At 42.6% G+C, this 15,805-nt stretch overlaps 1 protein-coding gene across 14 annotated transcripts in view; it reads left to right on the top strand.

The window, feature by feature from the left end:
- DST (dystonin) overlaps positions 1 to 15,805 on the top strand; it is a 566,706-nt gene that overhangs the window by 284,563 nt on the left and 266,338 nt on the right. For all 14 annotated transcript variants that reach the window (XM_044290838.1, XM_044290839.1, XM_044290836.1 and 11 more), the window contains 2 exons: positions 13,147 to 13,259; positions 14,651 to 14,757. In XM_044290838.1, coding sequence (XP_044146773.1) covers positions 13,147 to 13,259; positions 14,651 to 14,757 — 220 coding nt within the window. The remainder of the gene's footprint in view (positions 1 to 13,146; positions 13,260 to 14,650; positions 14,758 to 15,805) is intronic.

Genomic DNA, 15,805 nt, shown 5'->3' with positions numbered 1-15,805 from the left:
TATGAACTGTATGGCATCATGGATACTGTATGGGAATATATAGGAACTGCCTAGCATCATGGATACTGTATGGGAATATATAGGAACTGCCTGGCATCATGGATACTGTATGGGAATATATATGAACTGTATGGCATCATGGATACTGTATGGGAATATATAGGAACTGTCTAGCATCATGGATACTGTATGGTAATATATAGGAACTGCCTAGCATCATGGATACTGTATGGGAATATATATGAACTGTATGGCATCATGGATACTGTATGAGGATATATAGGAACTGCCTGGCATCATGGATACTGTATGGGAATATATAGGAACTGCCTGGCATCATGGATACTGTATGGGAATATATATGAACTGTATGGCATAATGGATACTGTATGGGAATATATAGGAACTGCCTGGCATCATGGATACTGTATGGGAATATATATGAACTGTATGGCATCATGGATACTGTATGGGAATATATAGGAACTGCCTAGCATCATGGATACTGTATGGGAATATATAGGAACTGCCTGGCATCATGGATACTGTATGGGAATATATAGGAACTGCATGGCATCATGGATACTGTATGGTAATATATAGGAACTGCCTAGCATCATGGATACTGTATGGGAATATATATGAACTGTATGGCATCATGGATACTGTATGGGAATATATAGGAACTGCCTAGCATCATGGATACTGTATGGGAATATATATGAACTGTATGGCTTTATGAATACTGTATGGGAATATATAGGAACTGCCTGGCATCATGGATACTGTATGGGAATATATAGGAACTGCATGGCATCATGGATACTGTATGGGAATATATAGGAACTGCATGGCATTATGGATACTGTATGGGGATATATATGACCTTTATGACATCATGCATACTGTACAGGAATATATAGGGACTGCATGTCATCATGGATAAGCCAACCCTAATCATATGTATGGAATCATCGTAGTGATGCTGAAGTGCTCCAGAGTCATAGAGTCATAGCTCTTATTACACCATTTCCGTATGTGTTCCGTTTTTTTTTTGCGGACCCATTGACTTGAATGGAGCCACGGAACGTGATTTGCGGGCAATAATAGGACATGTTCTATCTTTCAACAGAACGGAAATACGGAAACATTCAGTTTTTTTTTGTGGAACCATTGAAATGAATGGTTCCGTATACGGAACGCAAAAAACGGCCCACAAAACGGGAAAAAAAAACGGTAGTGTGAAAGAGGCCTAAGGCTGAAAGCAGGACGGAAGTCTGCATAGTTTGGCTTAATATTATACTGTAAAAGACAAAAATAAGCCCCCTATAATTATTAGGGTGACATGATTCTACTTCTAGAAATCTACTACTATCTCTTTTGGGAGATATGCTGTAAGCCTTCCAGTCAGTTACCTAAGGGCTCATGCACACGACAGTATTTTGGGTTCAGTATACTGGAATTCTTTTTTAGTTCAGTATGTGGTACATATACTGAACCATTCATTTCAATGGTTCAGCAAAAAATACTGAAGTGTCTCCGTGTGCATTCCGTTTCAGTATTTCAGTATGTCCGTGTCGTGAAAAGATAGAACATGTCCTATTCTTGTCCGCAAATCACGGTGCTTGGCTCTATTCAAGTCAATGGGTCCGCATCCGTATGTCTTCCGTATCCGTTCCGTTTTTGCTGAACCATCTATTGAAAATGTTATGCCCAGCCCAATTTTTTCTATGTAATTACTGTATACTGTATATGGCATACGGAAAAACGGAACAGAAAAACGGAAAGGAAACAGAAACACAACGGAAACAAAAACTGGAACAACGGATCCGTAAAAAACGGACCGCAAAACACTGAAAAAGCAATACTGTTGTGTACATGAGCCCTAAGGCTCGCTATACACTTCAGATAGTTAGTGAAAGAACCCACCAATCTTAGCAGGATCAGCTGACAATCTAATGTGTTTGATGGCAGACTGCTACTCCCAGACATCTGTGTGCCTTTCTTTGGGAATGTTTGGAGTGATTTCATGTTCACAAGTGTAGAAGTTTATTAACCCCTTAGTGACCAGCCTGTTTTTGGCCTTACCGACCAAGCGTTTTTCTTCCTTTTTTATCGTTGCTTTCCAAGGGCTATAACTTTTTAATTTTTTTGTATTTATAGCACCATTTAAGTGCCATTTTGGGGTACACATAATTTTCTGATTAACTTTTATTAACTCTTTTTGGGAGGAAGATGGGAAAACCAGCAATACTGCCACTGCGTTTTTACGTTATAAATTTTACGGCGTTCATTTTTCGGTATAAATAACATAATATCTTTATTCTATGGGTCAGCACGATTACATTGATACCAAATACACATAGTTTTTTTTCACATTTTACAACTTTTTTGCAATAAAACCCCTTTTTTTTAAAAGAAAAAAATGTTTTTGCATTGCCACTTCCCAAGACCCATAACTTTTTTATTTTTCTTTCTGTGGAGTTGTATAAGTGCTTGATTTTTGCGGGACAACTTGCATTTTTCATTGGTATCATTTTGGAGTAAATGGCGCTTTTTGATCGCTTGTTATTGTGTTTTTTTTAGGGGCAACCAAGGCCTCTTTCACACTTGCGTTGTCCGGATCCGGCGTGTACTCCACTTGCCGGAATTACACGCCGGAAAAACGCAAGTGAACTGAAAGCATTTGAAGACGGATCCGTCTTCAAAATGCGTTCAGTGTTACAATGGCACCCAGGACGCTATTAAAGTCCTGGTTGCCATAGTAGTAGTGGGGAGCGGGGGAGCAGTATACTTACAGTCCGTGCGGCTCCCGGGGCGCTCCAGAATGACGTCAGAGCGCCCCATGCGCATGGATGACGTGCCATGCGATCACGTGATCCATGCGCTTGGGGCACCCTGACTTCACTCTGGAGCGCCCCGGAGCCGCACGGACGGTAAGTATACTGCTTCCCCGCTCCCCACTACACTTTACCATGGCTGCCAGGACTTTAGCGTCCCGGCAGCCATGGTAACCATTCAGAAAAAGCTAAACGTCGGATCCGGCAATGCGCCGAAACGACGTTTAGCTTAAGGCCGGATCAATGCCTTTCAATGGGCATTAATTCCGGATCCGGCCTTGCGGCAAGTGTTCAGGCTTTTTGGCCGGAGCAAAAAGCGCAGCATGCTGCGGTATTTTCTCCGGCCAAAAAACGTTCCGGTCCGGAACTGAAGAGATCCTGATGCATCCTGAACGGATTTCTCTCCATTTAGAATGCATTAGGATAAAACTGATCAGGATTCTTCCGGCATAGAGCCCCGACGACGGAACTCTATGCCGGAAGAAAAGAACGCAGGTGTGAAAGAGCCTTAAGAATAAATTAGCAAGTATTTTTAATTTTGTTTAAAGGCGTTATCTGTAGGGGATAATTTATGTGATATTTATGTTGTCCGGGTCATTATGGACACCGCAATACTAAATATACGGGGAAGGTTTTTATTTTTGCAATTTTTTTCATTGAAAGATGTATTTTCAATGGAAAAAATAGTGTACAAATGTGTTTGTTTTTTTTTCATTTTTTTTACCACTATAAGGCCTCATGCACACGACCGTTGTGTGCATCCGTGGCCGTTGTGCCGTTTTCCGTTTTTTTTTACGGACCCATTGACTTTCAATGGGTCCGTGGAAAAATCGGAAAATGCACCGTTTGGCAGCCGCATCCGTGAGCCGTGTTTCCTGGCCGTGAAAAAAATATGACCTGTCCTATTTTTTTCACGGCCAACGGTTCACGGGCCCATTCAAGTCAATGGGTCCGTGAAAGAACACGGATGCACACAAGATTGGCATCCGTGGCCGTGATCCGTGGCCGTAGGTTTTAGTTTCATACAGACGGATCCGAAGATCCGTCTGCATAAAAGCTTTTTCTGATCTAAGTTTTCACTTCGTGAAAACTCATTTCCGACAGTATATTCTAACACAGAAGCGTTCCCATGGTGATGGGGACGCTTCTAGTTAGAATACACTGCAAACTTTGTACAAGACTGCCCCCTGCTGCCTGGCAGCACCCGATCTCTTACAGGGGGATATGATAGTACAATTAACCCCATCATATCCCCCTGTAAGAGATCAGGGCTGCCAGGCAGCAGGGGGCAGACCCCCCCCCCCTCCCCAGTTTGAATATCATTGTGCGGCCCCCCCCCTCCCCTGTTGTTAACTCGTTGGTGGCCAGTGTGCGCACCCCCCTACCTCCCTCCCTCTATTGTTTTAATACATTGGGGCCAGTGTGCGCGCGCCCCCCCAACCCCCCCTCCCTCCCTCTATTGTTTTAATACATTGGGGCCAGTGTGCGCACCCCCCCAACCCCCCCCCCCCCCCTCCCTCCCTCTATTGTAATCATCATCGGTGGCAGCGGAGTAGAAGATTTTCATACTTACCTGCTTCTTGCTGCTGCGATGTCTGCGTCCGGCCGGGAGCTCCTCCTACTGGTAAGTGACAGGTCTGTGCGGCGCATACCATCGGATTGGAGAAAACTCCAATCCGATGGTATAACAGAACTCCAGACTTTACATTGAAAGTCAATGGGGACGGATCCGTTTGAAATGGCACCATATTGTGTCAACATCAAACGGATCCGTCCCCATTGACTTGCATTGTAATTCAGGACGGATCCGTTTGGCTCCGCACGGCCAGGCGGACACCAAAATGACTTTTTTTTCATGTCCGTGGATCCTCCAAAAATCAAGGAAGACCCACGGACGAAAAAACGGTCACGGATCACGGACCCACGGACCCAGTTTTTGCGGGCCGTGAAAAAAAACTGTCGTGTGCATGAGGCCTAACAGACAGTATTTTGAAATGCATTGCGTTATCCCAGAGAGGCGCAGCCTGCTGGAAGAGGCGGCATTAAAAGTGCATGCAAATGAGCCTCTAGGAGCAATGGGGGTGTTATACCTAGAGGCTCTGCCCTCTCTGCATCTGCCGCTCCCTCTGCACTCTGACAGGGCCAGGCGTTATGATGTTTACACTGCCGGGTCCTGTCGATCAAAATGCAGAGGATGTGCCAGTTGCTGAGAGAGCAGAGCCTCCAGGTGTAACGGCAACGCTCTGTTGCTCCTACAGCCTCATTGCATATATTATTAAAACATCATTTTTTTCAGTAATGCAGGCACTTATAATCATAGGACCAACACAGATGCCTTCAGCTGCCAAGCCTACAGGGAACAGGTCATCCAGTTACGTAGGTACAAATCTGCCCATAAGTAGAAGTAGTTTTGTATTAATACAACGATGGCCCACATTTGTAATATGGTAAAGATAAGCAGAAGAATTAGCAATTTGTGTTAAATGTTCTTTTGAGGGCTGTAATTATTTCTAGAGAGGTGTAGATTTATCAAAGGTTTAGTCAAATGTGAATGACTACAAGGATTGTATGAATCCATCTCTATGAATGGCAGTGTAAATGTCTTGCTGCGGGTAAAACTGAGATTTGTGTTCACAGTGGGATAATATTTCTTGACTTTCTACAGCTCTTGTGTGAGAAGTATCTACGCATGTTTTATTCCTTTCTCCCGGAGCAAATTATTTCTGCAAAACTATTGTACGTCTTACCATAGAATTTATCACAGAAGTGCGCTTCTAAAAATTGTGTTTTCTAATGTCACCATTTAATATTGCATAGCAAGTAGTGGAAAGTGGGAAAAAAAATCCAAATGGGGTGGAATTGGAAAAAAATATTCTATTCTGCTACAGTTTTCCTTTTTTTTTTTTTTTTACGGCGTTCACTATGCAGTAAAACTGACTTGTGCTTTCATTCTCTAGGTCAGTACAAATCCAGCGATACCATGTATGTATAGTTTTTCTTGCGTTTTGATCCTGAAAAAAGTTATTTTTTTTTTTTATCTTTTTGTTCGTCATCATTTTCTGACCCTTATAACTTTTTTGTAGTTATGTGTGCAGAGCTATGTTAGGGCTCATTTCTGTGAGGTGAGCTGTACGTTTCATTGATAGCATTCTGGGGCAGTGATAGCCAGTTCGCATGGTTCGCCCGCGAACATATGCGGGCTGCCATCTTTTTTCACAAGTCCGGCGAGGCACAGGTAAGCCCTTACCTGTAGCCAGTCTGAAAACAAGTGCGGTTAGCGGGAGCAGGCAGTTCATCGGGCTGTTCTCTGAACTGCCTGCTCCCGGTGTCCGCATTTGATTTCAGATCGGCTCCCGCCACAGGCACAGGTAAGGGCTTACCTGTGCCTCACCGGACTTGTGAAAAGAGAGGCCAGCCCGCATATGTTCGCGGGCGAACAATGCGAATTGTCCATCACTGTTCTGGGGTTTGGTTTGTAAAATTATTTACAGAAATGCTGCGGGTTTGCATCTGTAACTGACATGTTGCGCAGGTCAAGGATTGTCCAATTTTCCAGAGCTTGTGTAAAACCATCAGCGTATCCACCATGTGTAGCATATGCACCTTCACAGTGGACTACGAACACTTTTGTCACTGAGATAATATAACTGACTTATTGCGGATTTTTGGTGCACCATGCATTCAGCGCCCACAGACAGGTGTTTGTACATTTCTGTTTGATCTGTCATACAAAGGGCTACAGAAAAAAGATGAACTAATTGTGGGTGTGGAACCTTAGCAAAGAACTCATGTCCTGAAAGAAATGATTGAACTGATGAAATGACTGCGGTCTTGGAGTGTTGTATGATGTTACAAATCCCTGTGGCATAGGATCAAATCCATGCCGAATACTGGCACAAAACAGATTGGATGAATGTTTGCTGCTCACTGTAACACGGAAAAACTCCTTGATGCGTTTTATCTTTCCAAGCATCTTTAAACCTTAATGACAGAGAAACGGAGATCCATCACCTACTTGTCGTAGTCACACTATGGGGGGAATTTATCAAGGCTGGCATGTTATATGCCAGCTTTAATCTTGTTTGCTCTGGTAAATACATAAAATAATTGTTACTACATAGGAAGTATACCGAATATGGTTTAGGAATAAATCTAAAAAAAATCTTTTCAGCTAAATGATCAAAATAATGATGCCAAAAGTGGGAAATCTAACCTAATTTGTTAGAGGCTAAAAGTTTACATTCTTTCTGTTTTATAACAATGCTTGGCATGGGAAGACTCACATTGCAGTGATTCTGTATTATACTGTTCAAACATGAATATTGTTGTTTCAATCTGTAGCAAGATGCAGCGGATTTAGGGTGCATTCACACGACCGTATAAATGGATCCGCATCCGTTCCGCAAATTTGCGGATAGCAATTAATTTCAATGGGGCCGCAAAAGATACGGATAGCACACTGTGTGCTGTCCGCATCCGTTGTTCCGTTCTGTGGCCCCGCAAAAAAGATAGAGCATGTCCTATTCTTGTCTGCAACGGCGGCCAAGCTTAGGCATTCTCTATATAGCGCTGGCCATGTGCGGTCCGCAAATTGCGGAACGCACGCGGCCGATATGCGTGTTTTGAGGATCCGCAATTAGCGGACTGCAAAACACCTACGGCCGTGTGAATTTCCCCTAACAGACAGACCAATGGTGTGCCTTTATAGGTGTGTGCGTATCTTTAGAGACAGGCACAATATGCTGCCATTCATAAATATGCTAGCCTAAGTTAAAAATTTGAATGAAAAGTTAAAATCCCTTTGTAGAAATAAGGGCACAGCCACATATGCAGACTATCCGCAGCATTTACAGTACCAGAAAATTGGATTAAGGCTTCAGAAATCCCATCCACGTGCTGCAGAGAAAACTCAGGGTAGCCCGTATTATACGTATAGCAAATTATTTGAGCCCGTCTGCCGCACGTCAAGGCGATCTCTGTAGGACGGGTTCCTAACACTAAATTCTACCTGTTAGGTGCCATGACGGCTACCATACAATTCAGCGAGTGTAGGTTCCACATGCATGCTGGGCCTGCTTTAATTTCTGTCATTTTTGGTGCCAAAATGGCCTCCATTATATCAAAGGAATGCAGGTACCAACATGCATGCCGGGCCCACTCCACACCACTCCTGGTGCCAAATGGCCACCAAAGACTGTAATGAGAGTCCACAAGAGAGAGCAGGCCAAGCTATATACTTACACTAATTGAAATCAGCCTATAGGGCAGACGAATTTTAATTAGTGTGAGTATATAGCTTGGCCCCATAGAACGCAGGCCCCATAGAAATTAATGGGGCTGCGTGAAAATAGCAAGCATCCGCAAGCAAGTGCGGATGCGGTGCGATTTTCACGCACGGTTGCTAGGAGACCGATCAGGATGGAGACCCGACCATTATTATTTTCCCTTATTACATGGTTATAAGGGAAAATAATAGCATTCTGAATACAGAATGCATAGTAAAATAGCGGTGGAGAGGTTAAAAAGAAATAAATAAAAATGTAACTCGCCTTAATCCACTTGATTGCGCAGCCGGCATCTCTTTTGTCTGTCAGGACCTGTGGTGACGTCACTCCAGTCATCACATGATCCATCACATGATCTTTTACCATGGTGATGGATCATGTGATGACCGGAGTGAGGTCACCACAGGTCCTGTTCCTGCACAGAAGACAGACAGAAGAGATACCGGCTGCGATATCAAGTGGATTAAGGTGAGTTAAATTTTTTTTAAAATTTTTTTAACCCCTCCAGCGCTATTGTACTATGCATTCTGTATTAAGAATGCTATTATTTTCCCGTATAACCATGTTATAAGGGAAAATAATACAATCTACAGAACACCGATCCCAAACCTGAACTTCTGTGAAGAAGTTCGGGTTTAGGTACCAAACATGACGATTTTTCTCCTGCGAGTGCAAAACGCATTACAATGTTTTGCACTCGCGCAGAAAAATCGTGCATGTTCCCGCAACACACCCGCACCTTTTCCCGCAACGCCCGTGTGAAAGAGGCCTTAGTGTCTGTATTGGGAATTAATACGTCAGTATATTGGTCATTATTTTCCATCAGTGATTGTCAGCCAAATCAGGTTTGGGTGAAACACAGAACAGGTGCAAATGTTTGGGGGTACATGGTGATGTTGTGCAACCAGCAATCAGTGTGTAGCACTGCAGTCATTGCACTGTGATCCCATTCAGCACAATGGCTGTAGTGTTATACAATGATCATCGTGGCCAAGATCACCATGTAGCTCCTGTCTTTAAAGTTAGAGACCAGATATTCCTTAGATGTTTGTGATTTACCCAATAACATTTATTATGTATACTACATGTTTTGACCTGCGTTCTTTTTTTAACAGGTTGTATCATTAAAGTAGATCTGTCAGCAGACTGTGGTGTGGCCCTCTTTAAGGACAGTATAGTATGGGACAGGTCCGCACTTACATTAGCCCATACAGCACAACAGAATATTGTGTTTGACTAATATGAATAATAAAATAATAATGGACTCGTAGTTCTAGTCCACAGCGGCTTTCGTGAGCAGGGGTGTACACTGCAAAAAGTAGTGCCCCCACTGAAATTTCCACATTTACAACCTATTGTAAATACATTTTTAATAAAAATCTCCATATCTATGGTATGAGATGGGAGGGGGAAGGCAGACCCATAACTATGAGTTCACTGTGTTCTCGGATTGCTTTTTTAGTCAATTTGTACCATATATTTTGGTTACTTTTGGGCTAAAAAACCTGTCCACATACTATTGTGCCCTTAAAGGGGTTTTAAGGGACTGACCTATTGATATAGAGTAGGTCATCAATATGAGATTGATGGGGGTTCGACACCCAGCACTCCTACCAATCAGCTGTGACGTATTGGATTCATACACTGGTTACTTCCAGAACCTGTGGTTGCTGTTAATGGCTGATCATGGAGGTCTTGGGTATAGGACCCCTACCAAGCTCATATTGCTGACCTATCCTGTGGATAGGTCATCAGTATGTTGGTCCTGGGAAAACCCTTTAAATAGGACAAAATAGTCTGATTCCTGATTGTCTAGAAATGTTGTTATGCAACTATTTTCTGTACATTTTGTTTATTACGGTATTGAGGGAGTGGTAATAATTATCTTAGGCTTCAGGCAGACTAATCTTAAGGAACAATCAACAGCACTGCATTTATAATAAGAATGTGTGCAGTATTGTTTCCAGAGATTTGTAATATTTTCCCTTAAGGTCCATTCACACGTCCTGTTTTTTTTCATCCTGAAAAACGGTCCGTTTTTTGCGGATCCGTTGTTCCTGAAAATGTTTCCGTATGTCATCCGTTTTTTGCGGATCCGCAAAAAACGGAAACATGTATACATTTCAATAATCAAATAAAGTTGTTTGGATTTCTTTGAAAAAAAATTGAAAAAAAAAAAAAAATAAAAAATTTGTTATGTGTTTCCAGGAACGGAATCCGCAAAAAACGGATGACATACGGAATGACATCCGAATGTCATCCGTTTTTTGCGGATCCATTGACTTTGTATTGTACCAGGATCCGATTTTTCAGGACAAGAATAGGACATGTTTTATATTTAAACTGACATGCGGAACGGAACAACGGAAACGGACAGCACACATTGTGCTGTCCGATTTTTTCCAGGACCCATTGAAAATGAATGGGTCCAGATCTGGTCCTGATCTGTTCCTGAAAAAACGGAACAGATCAGGAAAGAAAAAACGGACGTGTGAATGGACCCTTAACATGAAGAAAAATGTTACATAATGCCATTGATTTCAGTATTTCGGGGAGTTTATTCACCTTACCTGTCCTGTCAAAAAAAGATGAGAAAGTGCTGTCAATTGATGGCCACAGGCACAACTCAGCTTGGAAAATGTTGTATTATACAGTGACCATGTAATTATAGGTGTTTTGTTGAATTTTTTAAACTGATAACATATCCTTTGCATAGGTCATCAGTATCTGATCGAGGGAGGATCCGACACCCGGGACACCCGCTGATCAGCTGTTTGAGAAAGTGCTCACAGTGGCGCTGCAACCTTCTCTCTGCTCAGCCCCTTTCACTTCAATGGGGCTAGGCTGTGCCTAGGCCATGTGACGGATGAACGTGATGTCACATGGCCTAAGGAAAGCTGCGAGAGACCCCCATCAATCAGATACTGGTGACCTATCCGGAGGATAAATCATGGTTAAAAAATCCTGGAAAACCCTTTTAATGGTCTCACTGGGTTATTCAGAATGGACACTTCTCAGACTCACAAGTGTCCTAGCTCAGGATAACCTGTCACTCTGTCTTGTCTTTCAAACCACACATCCAAGCCAGTCCTTTCACTGACTACACATTGCCCAGAGAATTCAGTTAAAGTGTATCAATGACTTATAACAACATCCACAACCTGCCTCTTTTTACATCTCTGCTAACCTCCTGATACCACCCAAAATATAATGCTCAATCCTTTTAAGGCCTCCTTTTTTGCCCTCCTTTTTCATTCTGCGCACAACCCACTGCAAGAGTTCTTGGGTTCATCACCCATACTCTGGAACTCGTAACCCCAACTCACCAGACTCTCACCTACTTTGAAACCTTTAAAAGTGACCTGAAAACGCACCTGTTCAGAAACACCTACAATAACTGTGCTGCCTCTATACTTCTATCTGTGCATTTTTTTTTGCCCTTACCTACTGTCTCCTGATCCTCATTTAGTGGGGTTTAGTACTTGTTTGGTATCTTAAGTTATGTGCTGAGACCCCTTTTCATATTTACTATAGATTAGTGCTGCCATCTTCATTATTTATGACATAGAAAATGTATAAAATACATAAAATATAAAATAGCATTTGACTTTGAAGAGCCACTATTTTGTTAGGCAAACAATAAAGATATTGAAAAAGAAACATTAAAGGGGTATTCCTGCGCAAAAAGTGTTCCCAAAGGCTGTATACCGGTTAAAGAAATAACAGAATTGATGTGCCATTTCCACCTCCTGGCTTGACACTGCTGGCTATGGCTGTGAATGTCACTCACTGGCTGCAGCATAGACCTGCCTCAGCCGCTGAATGTAATCCCCCCCTGGAGCAGGAAGTGGAGCGCTGTAGGGACCCTTTCACCGTGGGTGCTTTAACACAAACCGTAGATCCACTAATTTGCCCCATTTTGCACCACTTTTTAGATAGATTTTTGGTGTAGCTATTTCAGTAAATATAGACCAGTATCGAGATATAGGATTTTTTTTTTTTAAATGATACCAATTCATAAATTATGTTTTGTGTGATATAAAAAAAATATATATTTTCTGTCAAATCTGACAGACTTAGGCCTCATGCACACGGCCGTTGGGCGGCCGTAGCCGTATTGCGGCCCGCAAACGGTGGGTTGGCAATCCACGGCCGCTGGCCGTGTGCAGCTCCCAACACGGATTCGGACCCATTCACTTGAACGGGTCCGCAATTCCAGAGATACGGAACACCGGAAGCACTACGGAGTGTTTCCGTTGTGTTTCTTTCCGTGTTTCCACACCGCAAAAAAAATGACATGTCATATTTTTTTGCGGTGCGGACATACCAGTGACCCATTCAAGTTGAATGGGTCCAGCCCGCTGCACGGATGAGACCCGTGCATTGGGGACCGAAATTGCTGTCCCCAATGCACGGAAGAGCCCTGATCATCTCTCCTGGAGGAGACTCATAGGGGGAAATTATTATTCGATCCACTCCATTTTTCTGGTGTAAAAAAGTCAAAACCTCGTGTTTGTGACTTTTTAAACGCCGTTACTTCTAAATCTAGGTATAAGTGTATCTACGCTGCCCTCACCACTTTCCCTTAAAGGGAGCATGAGGAGGGCAAGGGGGGGGGGGGGGGGTTATCTTCTTTTATGCCAGTTTTGTGATGTAAAAGAATATTGAATTTCAGTCTAGGCACATGCAAGAAGATGCACCTCAGTTATGACGAGGCATGCTCCTCGCCATAAATTAGATGCATCCTCTAGTAGCACAGGGGGTATCCTAGACCGGCATAAAACGTCTATGATAAATTCTCACATGGTCTTTCTGCTCCTTGACTTGCTTTGAGCCTGTATGCCACTTGCTTCTCTCTCCAAGGACAGCCAAGCAAAGCTAATCAGAGCTGAGTGATCTTGCCCGGCATGAAGATCTCCAAATTATGTGATATGTCACTATCATAAGACAGTGAAAAGACTATTGCCTTTGTGATTTTTTTATACCAAATGTATCTTACCTGGTTGTGTATTGTTTTGCAGGCCGGACCTGATTGACATGGATACCGTTGCTGTTCAAAGCAACATTACAAACTTAGAAAATGCTTTTTATGTAGCTGAAAAACTGGGTGTCACCAGACTGCTGGATCCAGAAGGTACAATAGCATTCTAGCTTTTTTTTTAAAGGGTTTATCCCCATCAGCATATATCACAGGATAAGTGATAAATGTCAGTTCTCTGTGGTCTGACCACTGGGAGGTCTAGTGATCCACAGAAGGTAGGGTCTCTGACAGGGGAATACATAGATCTCATAGGGCACATAGCAAAACTTAGTATGAGCCCCCATCCCCACCCAGTTTTCCAGTACACGTCTTCTGGTCATGTCCCAAATTAAAAAAATTAGGAAGAGATTTGGAAAGCCTTTTCATGCTGATTACAGGGAATAAAAAAACATCCTTACACCAGTTTCCCAGTACACGTGTCAAATCCTCCCAGGCAATTCAGAATGCTAAGTACAATGTCCTAGATTTTTGGTGATATATATATATACTTTTTGTTATTAAGTGGAAGAAATTGTAATTAAAAAATTGTAATAAAAAGTCACACCTGGCCTCGCCCACTTTATCTGCCTTTTATGTCAGAAAAAAGTGAAAAGGTGCTTTATAAAAAGGGCACTTGTACTGAACACAATATTCCTTAATGTCTTTTACACTAGAAAACGATTAGAAAGCTGCCTGTCTGCAGCCACCACTATAGGGAGCTCAGTCAATAGGAATTCATGCAGTTACAATTGACTGAATTAGAAGCTGTAATAATTAGTTTGCACTGACCTCCCCCTAGTGGTGGCTGCATGAAAATGCAATGTTTGCATATCCAGAAAATAAAAAGGAGTTCAACGCCACCTCCCACCCTCCAGTCCCCTTAGCAGTTGTGTGGTCTGCCTGCATTGAAGGCATGCCACTGGACCCCGAGTCCATTAGTGCGCATGTCAATGCACCATTCCATTCACTTCTATGGGACCAACATAGGTGACAAATGCCAGATTGCTGGGGTTGTGACCAATGTAGCCCTCAGGGATCCTGAGAATGATGGTCCCCAAGACCCTGTCTTTATCGAACGTTAGGCTAGTTTCACATTTCCAGTGTATATGCCGTCAGACTGTTCCGGTGACAATCGGAATCGTCCAGATACAAACCGCAGCATGCATTGATTTGTGTCTGGCTGACCCTCTGCATTGTCTGGAATTGGCGAGAAATTGTTTTTGGGATAACCTCTTGGTTTCTTCCTGGCTGTGTGTGACGCTCTCTGCTGTGATTGGATCGCGGCACAGCCAGGGAGAAGGAGACCTGGAGTCTCCTCCCTATCCCGATGCTCGGTATTAGCATACTGAGCATGAAAACTGCGGGGGGGGGGGGGCAATATTTTTTTTTTAAACAGGCAGGGTGGCAGCATCAGCGACAGGTATTTATCTTGAATAAAAAAAAGGTAAAGGTCCTGTTTAAGGATAAAGATGAATTTCAACACATTTATCCCCTTTTATCCCTAGACGTAGATGTTTCTTCTCCAGATGAAAAGTCGGTGATTACATATGTTTCTTCAATGTATGATGCTTTTCCCAAGACACCAGATGGAGGGGAAGGAATTAGTGCAAATGTAAGTAATGCAGATTTCATAGCTACTGTATATTAACTTGTTTTAGGCTTTTTTTTTTTACTTTGTGCCTTGTCAGAATCAGGAGGCCCTATAACTTACAAATAACACATACTACATAATGTACAATATAATAAGGGTTCTACTTGAAAGCTCTTAAGAATATTATGGACAATGTTTTCTATAAAAAATAATCAGATTAATTAACTAATATAGATCATACCCATTACATAAAAAGTGTACATCAGGTCAATATTCTCGGGATGGCCCACTTAGCCTAGGAGATCTCAGTTTTTCCTATGAAAAGGGTACATTTGCATAGGAAATTATTTGTAGGGGTAAAGTCTGCAATAAATTATGGCAATATATGTGTTATTTAAATACACTGAACAAAAATATAAATGCAACACTTTCAGTTTTGCTTCCATTTTGCATTAGCTGAACTCAAAGATCTGAAACATTTTCTACATACACAAAAGGCCCATTACTCTCAAATATTGTTCACAAATCTGTCTAAATCTGTGTTAGTGAGCACTTCTCCTTTGCCGAAATAATCCATCCCACCCCACAGGTGTGGCATATTAAGGTGCTGACTAGACAGCATTGAATATTGCACAGGTGTGCCTTAGACTGCCCACAATAAAAGGCCACTCTAAAATGTGCAGTTTGATCACACAGCACAATGCCACAGATATCGCAACATTTGAGGGAGTGTGCAATTGGCATGCTGACTGCAGGAATGTCTACTAGAGCTGTTGCCCGTGCAATGAATGTTCATGTCTCTACCATAAGCCGTCTCCAAAGGCGTTTCAGAGAATTTGGCAGTACATCCAACTGGTGTCACTACCACAGACCACGTGTAACCACACCAGCCCAGGACCTCCACATCCAGCATGTTCACCTCCATGATCATCTGAGACCAGCCACATGGAAGCTGCAGCTACAATCGGTTTACATAACCAAAGAATTTCTGCACAAACTGTCAGAAACTGTCTCAGGAAAGCTCATCTGCATGCTTGTTGTCATCTTCGGAATCTGGACCTGACTGCAG

The sequence above is a fragment of the Bufo gargarizans genome, chromosome 4 (genome assembly GCF_014858855.1).
Source record: "Bufo gargarizans isolate SCDJY-AF-19 chromosome 4, ASM1485885v1, whole genome shotgun sequence".
Classification (NCBI taxonomy): domain Eukaryota; kingdom Metazoa; phylum Chordata; class Amphibia; order Anura; family Bufonidae; genus Bufo; species Bufo gargarizans.
Note: the sequence above shows the minus strand (reverse complement) of the source record. Positions and strands in the feature narration are given on the sequence as shown.